The 10,000-nt window shown below is 43.4% G+C and overlaps 1 protein-coding gene across 1 annotated transcript; it reads left to right on the plus strand.

The window, feature by feature from the left end:
* The first annotated feature begins 2,439 nt into the window (after positions 1–2,439).
* hoxb13a (homeobox B13a) lies at positions 2,440–5,081 on the plus strand. The gene is made up of 2 exons (XM_079366685.1): positions 2,440–3,610; positions 4,474–5,081. Exons 1-2 carry the CDS (start codon positions 2,896–2,898, stop codon positions 4,719–4,721), a joined length of 963 nt encoding a protein of 320 aa, XP_079222811.1. The 5' UTR covers positions 2,440–2,895; the 3' UTR covers positions 4,722–5,081.
* The last annotated feature ends 4,919 nt before the right edge of the window (positions 5,082–10,000 follow it).

Consider the following 10,000-nt stretch of genomic DNA (forward strand, 5'->3'; position numbering starts at 1 on the left):
TGAGCTGTTTCACTTGTTTTCTGTTTGAATGTGAACTTTTGAATTGTGTTTTGAATGATATTTGACTCTTTCACGGCCTCCTGTCACTTTATTGAACTGAATGTTTTCATAGGTTTGATTTGAGCTGCATAAAGACACAGAGTTGGTCCTTTGTGATTCAAAGGCTCAAACAGCTTCAGACAGAACTCCTGTTTCTCACAGATGAATTTGATTTCGTGAATGATGTTCTTTCTGATAGTTGATGTTTATTCTGTCGTTGTCCTGACTTCCTGTCTTTGTAAACGAGCTGCTGTATAAATAAAGTTATTTTCATAATTATTGGACTTGTGAATGAATCCGAGCAGAATCAGAGATTGAAATAGTCTGCTGTCTTTTATTTGTTTATGTTACCGGATGTTCCGACTTCGATCTGAACATTGAGGAATGAAAGGCAGAGAACAGAAGAATACACAAATCATTATTTATTAGATTGGGTAACAACGTGCTTCATAACAGGAAATAAAATCAGACTACAAAATCAAAATGATGTCACAGAGTAAAAGCCTTTTTGTGAATTTATAAAGTAGGAAAAAAGACTGACTCTTCCGGTCTGGAGGTTCTGACACGAAAAGTCCTGTCCCCCTTTAGTTTTCCTCCTGGACCCTGCAGCCGGATCTCAGACAGGCGACCGCGTGCAGCTTCCGGCCTCCTCTACCTGAGCACGTTTCAGATGAACTAAATATGAAGAGGATGAAACGGGGCGCGTGCAGGTGAGGCAGTCAGGGCCTGAAGAGAACTACAAAACCTTCACTCATCCAAGACAGGAGAGCTTGAAGGTAAACTCCATGTTCACCGGTGAGACCGTGCGCGTGAGCTTACGTGTGAATGAAAACTGCTCAGGGAGGATAAATACCACAGGTCACAGCAACATGTCAGCACGGGCACAACTTTAGTAAAACCCCAGTTTAATCGTCAGGAGCGTGAAGGAGGAGCAACATTTTGAAAGGATTAACATGATTCAAACACCTTTAAATAATATGTACTTCATCTTTCTCTTCTGTTCTGCAAAAATCCACGCGTGACAAAATGTCGAGTTTTAGACACCGAGGGGAAGAAGACAAATGTTTCAAACTTTAACTTCAGAAGGATTCTTTCAGTTTGTCTCATTTATTTATTTATTTATTGTTTTTATCCTTTAATAAGAAAAGTTGGACTTCATAAAGAAAAAGAAAAATTACTAAAATACAGAATATAATAAATTAAAAAAACAATGTTGAACTATAAGAGCTGATTTTTTTCTTTAGATGTGATTTAAGTTCAGTCAGTGATTTATTTAGTTTTTATCTCTGTCAGCTCTTCATCCTGGTTCACCTGCTGCAAAACAAACGTGACTGCGTTTAAAAAAAACATTTATGTTAGTGTGTGTGTGTGTACATATATATATATATATATATATATATATATATATATATATATATATATATATATATATAATTGAAGTAACTTCTGCTGCAGCCGCGTTCAGTGTCTGATCTCGCGGTGAAGGTTAAATGTAAATAATTCAATTGAACTCTGCTTCATTAAAAACATAAACACAGGCCCACTCTTCAGAGCACACCTGCCCAATACAGCTGAGTGTGTGTGCAGGCTCTCAGTCACCGGGTCGTGGTCCATCTGAAGCCGGATCCAAAGGCACACAGTTCGGATGAAGCGTCGAAGCGTCTGAGGTGACATTCACAGGAAACAACTCAAATCATGTTTGTCTTTGTTCTTCACTGTTGCAGAGAGGAACAGTGTGTTTTCATCACCTCACATTTCTACACGTATGAAACAACAGCACGAGGCGCCGCTCCAGTCTCCTCTTCTCATAAATGTAAATCCACGAGCAGACGGTGAAACGAAGACGCAGAAAAGCTTCATGCAGCTCTTTGAACCGAAGCCATTTCTCTCAAATGTTAAACCCTGCAAATCTCCTCCATAAACCCGCTTCAGCCTGAGACTGAGTCAGAGAGCCAGAGAGCTGCACTCGGCCTGAGACACACCAACACAGAACACTTCTTTTGGACTTGAACTTTTTTCTTCTTCTGCTGAAGGCTGGAAAAATCCCCGTAAAGCAGTGATTTCTTTTTTTTAAATATTTTACGACAATTTTAAACTTGGAGCCCTCGTGCATTTGGCAGGGCCTGCAGTCTTTATGTGTCCATAACTCTGAACATTTTACACACACGTTTGAATAAATTGGGAAATATTAAAATCGAAACTTCTTTTCGTCAAGGTCAAAAGTTTGAATTTGTTCTCGTGATTTTCTTCTTGTGTCAGAGTCGAAACCTCTCCAGTGCGTCTTTACGTTCTTTATGTTTAGTTTTCTGAAGCTCACGGTGACAACACATCATGTCTGGAGGAGATCAGAGACTTGACATTAATCAGCTGCACGAGGAGCCTCAGCACGTTCACGGAGCCGCAGCGCTGCACGCAGCTCATGCCCCTCTCGTGCCACAGCTCGAGCCTCATAAAAACATTTTTCCTTGACTGACAATCCCCGACAAGGCTCCTCTTCTCCGCCTTTTTTCTCCGTCTCATCACGTGATCATCCACTCTCATCCAATGGACTCGCGCCCTCCCTCCTCTCTTGCTCCCGGGGGCTCGTTGCGTCAAATCTGCGGCTGAGATGTAACTGGGGGACTCTCGGTTACCGGGAGTATTTGCCTCGAGCGGGCACCGTCAACAAACGGTGCGACAGGACGCGTGCTATGACAGTGCACGTGACGGTACATGACAATCAGCAGAGCCGTGAGTGAGAAGGAAGCTCAGTGTGGAATCAATGCGTAAAGCTGAGCTCTCAGCAGCTCTGCGCGCGGTAGCAGCGAAAAGAATCTGAGAGAAAAGGAAGCAGCCAGACCGGGAACAGGAGCGCATATGACCGCCTCCCTGGTCCTCAACCCTCGCTGGCCAGCGGACACGGTGATGTTTGTGTATGACAACAACCTAGACGACCTGAACAAGAATATGGAGGGGCTGGTGGGCAGCGGAAACTTTGCCGCGAGCCAGTGCCGCAACATCATGGCGCACTCCGCGGCTGCCGCTGCTCTGGGCGGTCACCCGTCCGGTCTGGTGCACTCTTCGGCCGGGTACCCCACCGTGGATGTGTCTGCTTCAGGCTCCAGTGAGTCTGGGGCTTCCTCGGGGAAGCAGTGCGCGGCCGGACCGTGTCCTGCGGCGGCCGTGCCGCATCAGAGCTCCTCTGCTGCCACCGCGTTACCGTATGGCTACTTTGGTAACGGTTACTACCCGTGCAGGATGGGGCGGGGTTCCCTGAAGTCCTGCACGCAGGCGGCCGGAGCCGCACTCAGCTCTCAGTACATGGACACCACGGTGAACTCAGACGAGTACTCGAACCACCGGGCCAAAGAGTTCGCCTTCTACCACGGCTACCCGAGTCCGTACCAGTCCATGGCCAGCTACCTGGACGTGTCGGTGGTCCAGACTCTGGGCACCGGCGAGCCACGCCATGACACCCTGCTCCCCATGGACAGCTACCAGCCCTGGGCTCTGACTAATGGCTGGGGGGGTCAAATGTACTGCTCCAAGGACCAGAGTCAGGCCGGACACTTGTGGAAGTCCGCGCTGGCAGGTAAGACACGTTTTTAATATCGTTTCAAATTTGGTTCTAAAAACTACTTTGAATAAAAGGATGTCACGTGCACTTCATGTTATTAAGATTCATTCACTGAGGTTCAATTGAATAAAACACATTTATGAATTCTTGATCTTTATTCATGTTGAACAGAAAGTTTCACTCAACCGGTGCTGAAAATAAAACAAGCTGTTTGATTTGTAGTTGGAATAATAATTCAGAGATTACAGCTCACACCGTAAAGTGCAACATTCACATTTAGTTGTTTCTGTCTCTTCATGCTAATTAAGCCCATTCATGAACGTAAAGGTCACGTGTGTAAACTGATCATTACGTGTTGTGTTGTTAGCAGAGCGATGAACTGAGCAGGTTAATAAGGAATGAGAATGATCAGCATCATAATCACAGAGCAGTGGGCTCTGATCTGGGGTTTTAAACAAAGCGCAAGGCTTCATGTCGGACACCAATATCTCTTATTTATGAGCGCGCGCGCACACACACACACACACACACACACACACACACACACACACACACACACACACACACACACAGGGGACATTTTATTTCGCGTGCTATAAAATGACTCAACCTGCACATTAGAGGATCCCTTATTACGTGAATTAATAAACCTTTGTATTTGAGGCCGGAGGCTGCAGCTGCATGCTCGAGCAGACAGCCACCATGTTGTTTGTCTGTTGCATCATGGCTGACCAATCAGCTGCAAGCACGGACTCTCTGTCTTCATCAAGCACACAGAAACCTTAATGTGCACTCGTGATTTGAAGGCAAACAGCGTGTCCCGGTGTGTGCAGCCCCCCCTCAGCCCGACTGTCCCCCCCCCCTCTTCTCTCTCACAGATGTGGTGGCTCATCAGCACGACGGCTCGCCTTTCCGCCGCGGCAGGAAGAAGCGGATCCCGTACACCAAGCTGCAGCTGAAGGAGCTGGAGAAGGAATACGCGGCCAACAAATTCATCACCAAGGACAAGAGGAGGAAGATCTCCGCCGCCACCAACCTGTCGGAGCGGCAGATCACCATCTGGTTCCAGAACCGGAGGGTGAAGGAGAAGAAGTTTGTGGCCAAAGTGAAGAGCAGCGCGCCGTAGCATGCAGGCTCGCGCGCTCTGGACGGTTCAATGAAGGATCTGGATGTGTGTTCAACATGAAGAATGAACTGACAGAATTCATAAAAAGGGCAAATAAATGAACTGGATGGTACTCCCAATGGACTGGGACAAGAAAAAAAAATCATAAAAGGACATAAAGGAGAAAAAAGCCCTCTTCCTGTACATACAGCACCTTCCTGCCTGCGTCCATGTCTCTGTCTGTCTCCTGTCTGTGTTTCTTTGTCTCTCTGTGTTGTTCGTGTAGCCAAACACACACTATATGCTGTTCATACTGTTTATAACGCCTGTAACCAGTAACCTAAGTATAGTGCATCACTTAATAAACACCTTTAATCCTGATGGAGTCTCCTCGAGCTCTCTGAACACTTTGGGCCCGCGCGCGTAAAGTGCTCCTGCTCGCCTCCTCCTCCGCACAACTATTCCCGTAAAATGTGCAAACAAATCCGCACTCAAAGGCGGGAAGATGATCCCCGCAGACTGCACAAACAGCACGAGGACTCAAGAGTGCACGTGCAGATTAAAACGTGTTTATGAGAGCGTGAACACAACCACAACAGAGATATGTGATTCCTGCTCTCAGGCCGCAGACCGTGGGAACGAAAACCGTTTCATTTCAAAACTCTTGATGGAGCTACTGGAAAAAAGTTCATTCAAAGATTATGATGATGAATATTTCACATCTGCAAATATCATTAATAACTGTTGTGTTAGTCAGATGGAAAGAAGCTATTAGTGCAGAAAACGATTTTTTATTTCCCCAAAACTTTGAAGGCAGCTTCCGTTTTCAAACCCGCTCGTGCGCTTTTCATTGTGTACTTTAAATGTTAATCTGTGGAGAATCTATAACAGTAACAATGAAAGGTAAATTCAAAGGTGCAGAAAAAGTCTGTTTCGTTTATTTGATATTGACGTCACGTGCCGGTTTGGCTTTAATGGTTCTCATTTGATTTGATTTGATTCAACATCATTGGAAACTAATAAACACTTATTTAGACCTAAAGTTCTTTTTCTGCAGATGTCAGCTTGTAACAGAAAAGTATTGATAAAAACAAATAAACATGGATTTCATGTTTGAAATAAAGATTTATTCAGAGTTGACATTTTTGAAAATTCTGAAATCACTAAAAAAAATGAAAAATGTAACGCTAAACATTTGTTAAAGGAAACTGAACAGAACACTTTATTACTACTCTTAATTAAAAACATTAATTTAAATTTGAACAAAGAAAAACTACTGGTCTGAAACAGACTTAAAGCAAAAGCACTGCGCATGTGCGAACAGCAGCAGGTAAATAGAAGAGACTAAAAGATTAAAGTGTGTATCGACATATCCTTGTAGTTTGTGTGTGTGTGTGTGTGTGTGTGTGTGTGTGTGTGTGTGTGTGTGTGTGTTTGTGAGAGAGAAGCCCTTGACCTTGAGAGTCACGTCAGCAGCTAAAGCCTCTTTTACGACAGCACACACACTGACACACACACACACACACACACACAGTTGGAGGGGTTGTGGGTCACCAGTAGCGGCAGTAGTCTGGCTCAGAGGAGTTATAATGTTCCACAGAAACCTCGTGTCTTAAAAACTTTAGAAACGTAACATCAAGCGCGCGATGAACATCAGAAAGCAGCGCGTGAGTTTGATGAATTTAAGGTTTGAATATCTTTTGAATCCTGAAGTTTATATTTTTAACAAATACATCGAGCTGCTTGACCTCAGACCTCTCTGTGGATATTATATCTCTAGCACCGCGTGGACTGTGTGTGTGTGTGTGTGTGTGTGTGTGAGGACTCTATGTGTGTGTCGAGTCTGCGGACAGTTAATTATCGTTATCACAGATCAGACAGTCTCTCTGGTCGGGGGAGCTGGGCCTGAGAAGAATCCTTATTTATCTTTAAGAGCACGCGGCGTCACAATCCCTCCTTCCTGTTTGATTTAAAGTCTCCTCGTTCAGACAAACGGAAACATACATGTGGAGGGAAAATCACAAATTAATAAAATAAATAAAATAAAAAGATTTCACTTTCTTAAAAGAAATCCTAACCTGATGTGAGAATGTCTTCAACATGGCGACGCTTCTCTTCAAACTCCACCGTCTTAAACTAAAAGACTTATTTCTGTTCCTTTCATTTCAGCTGTTTAAATAAATGTCCCTTTATTTATCGAACTCGTGTCAGCCAATAGGAGATCTAAATCATCTTTAGGAGTATGAAAGATTAAAAAAAAAAAACTAAAGACAATGGACAGAAATGTTTTCTAATATTTGAGGATTTAAACGGAGACACGGACTCAAATATTTTAACTTCTTTGTTTCGTGGATTTGATTTTTCGACATTTTCCTTTTTGCCGCGCTGCGCGTGCACTTTTTTCTCTACCAATCGTAATACAAGATTTAAAATAAATGAGTAGTCCTGCATGATGTGCTGCATGAACGGAATAAACGTAATAAATGTATATAAAACTATCCGCAGATTCCTGGAGCACGAGCTCTCTCCCGCAGAGCGTGCGTGTTGACCTTCACTTTATTCACACGTCACAAACTTGACCTTCATCCGTTTTCTGCTGCTCACTTTGTTAGAACCTCAAAATGTCCTGAACATATCTTACCCTATAATACTACTACTACTGATAATAATAATGATAATAATAATTTAAAAAATGATAATTTAAAATATAATAATAATAATGATAATAATAATACAAATAATAATAATGATAATAAAAAATAAAATACAAATAATAATAATGATAATGATAATAACATAAAATAAAATAAATAAAATAAAATAAAATAAAATAAAATAAAATAAAATAATAATGATCATAATAAAATAATAATAATAATAATAATAATAATAGGGGTTGACTTAAGTGTGATGGTAGCTGAGCTGCGGCGGCTCAAGGGGAGAAAATAAAATGTGAGTCTTTAAAAAGTGGAATTAAAGGTGAAATGTGACATTTAAGCAGCTCAGTGAAGTGATCAGGAAACATGAACTAACGTGTGCAGAGCACGAGATGGCACGTGTGCTTTAAGATTTATAATAATGCAAAACAAGATGATTTGATCTGATATTAAATTAAAAAGGAAGCTGGAATCTGGCCAATAAAACAGGATTTCATTTCCTTCACTGAGTGTGTGTGTGTGTGTGTGTGTGTGTGTCGGACCGTTAAACATTAACATTGAACTTGACAAACGGTGGTGTGCTCTGCCGGCCTGTTGACTCTCTTTACGGCTCCGTCTCTGTCCTCCTTTAAAACCAACAATACGGACGGAAGCCCTGAAGCCCATAAAGCTGTGTCTCCCCTTTAGTCCAAATACCAGAGAGGTGGAGGAGGAGGAGGAGGAGGAGGAGGAAGAGGCCTGCAGACCATGGAGCCACTGGTGTGGTCTCTGACACTCATCAGTCATATTCATGCAGCAGAGCTGGGATCCTGGTGTTGTCGGCCTCTTCTCTCACACAGGATATTATAAACACCTTTAATATGAGCACTTTCACACAGTCACTAAAAACACAACTATAATTATTATAAATGTCACGGAGCTGACAGAAGATTTAAAACAAGCTGTTTGGATGATTATTGAATAGAGGAGTTAAAGGATAGAGCTAATAATAAAACAACACACAAGCTTTGAATCTAAATATACTTCAGATTAGATAGATAGATTTCACAGCCTTACAGACTCTGACAGAAAGATTCTGAATATAAAACACTGATTGTGGTCAGCTCCACGCTGCAGGACAGACATGCAGAGGAATAAAGACGAAGGAGGACGGCTTTAGTGTCTCTCCTGCAGTAGATTTATTTACATCATTCCTCTCTGAGCCACCTTTGGATTCTTTGATAGCTAATAAAGGACGAGAATAAAAGAGTGTGCAGTGATCACCGTTCTGATCCAGGTTAGGATGTTGACTTTAAAACAAACCAGCACACAGTGAGACATGAGAGTCCAGAGAGGTCAGAGGTCAGAGGTAGAAACATTCAGATCCTCTCTGTGAATGTGAGAGGATGAATAAATGAGGAGCTGAGTCACAGGTTCCTGCTGCCAGACGCAGAGTGAAGAGACTTTACATTCCTGCCTGCAGACAGCTGCACGCTCACACAGTCAGAGCTCACCTCATACAAACGAACATGGAACGAGGCCATCGGCATTAACTCGTCCACACACCAGGACACGTGGAGCTGAAGATCAAAGACCTCTGCAGGGTCATGTGGTTTGAAATGGATCATGTGACTGATGCACCATACCTGCAGCAGGTTACAAAACACACGTCATAATAAGAGAGAGAGAGAAAGGAAACGATGTGATCAGAGCAGGTGAAGGGACAGAGACGAGGACAACAGACCTCCCGTCATTCTGCAGGGGAAGACATCGGGTTGGATGAGATGCAGCAGAGAAGTGGTTATGAGGTCAAGCTTGGATGACCAAACACAAACAGCTCTATGTAACTTTACAGCTGCAGTTCCTCCAGTGTCCACTAGAGTCTGTCTCCTGCAGGGAGTCAGTCTCCATAGAGCTCTATGTTAAAATGTCCAACTTTACAGCTGCAGTTCCTCCAGTGTCCACTAGAGTCTGTCTCCTGCAGTGAGTCAGTCTCCATAGAGCTCTATGTTAAAATGTCCAACTTTACAGCTGCAGTTCCTCCAGTGTCCACTAGAGTCTGTCTCCTGCAGTGAGTCAGTCTCCATAGAGCTCTATGTTAAAATGTCCAACTTTACAGCTGCAGTTCCTCCAGTGTCCACTAGAGTCTGTCTCCTGCAGTGAGTCAGTCTCCATAGAGCTCTATGTTAACCCAGACGGGTAAACCACTGCAGGATACACAAGGCTGATGTCATGTGCCGTGTTGTAAAAAGCGAGTATACTCGGGGCTGTAGGGGGCGTGGCCTAACTTTAAAGTCCTCCGTCCGTCACACTGACCTGATAGAAGAAAAACGTTGAAAGAACAAGAAATGAAAGGCATTTCTTTCATATCCACACTCATTATGTTCTTTTCGACTGTGGTTTACAAGACAGGGGGCAGGAAGAGAAGACACGCCCCCTCACACACACGCACACACACACACACACACACACACACACACACACACACTGACCTCCCGAGAGAATACTTTATGCTTCAGACCAGGAATGCAGGACTGAGGCTCGTTTTTCTGTCTCAAGTTCATGTCCAACAGACCCCCTTCATGAAACACACACACACACACACACACACACACACACACACACACACACACACACACACACACACACACACACACACACACA

The sequence above is a fragment of the Symphodus melops genome (genome assembly GCF_947650265.1).
Source record: "Symphodus melops genome assembly, chromosome: 17".
NCBI lineage: Eukaryota > Metazoa > Chordata > Actinopteri > Labriformes > Labridae > Symphodus > Symphodus melops.

Coding starts and splice junctions, on each gene's coding strand:
- hoxb13a (XM_079366685.1), top strand. CDS start 2,896: ATGACCGCCTCCCTGGTCCTCAACCCTCGCTGGCCAGCGGACACGGTG. Junction 3,611..4,473: donor GTGGAAGTCCGCGCTGGCAG/GTAAGACACGTT, acceptor TCTCTCTCACAG/ATGTGGTGGCTCATCAGCAC.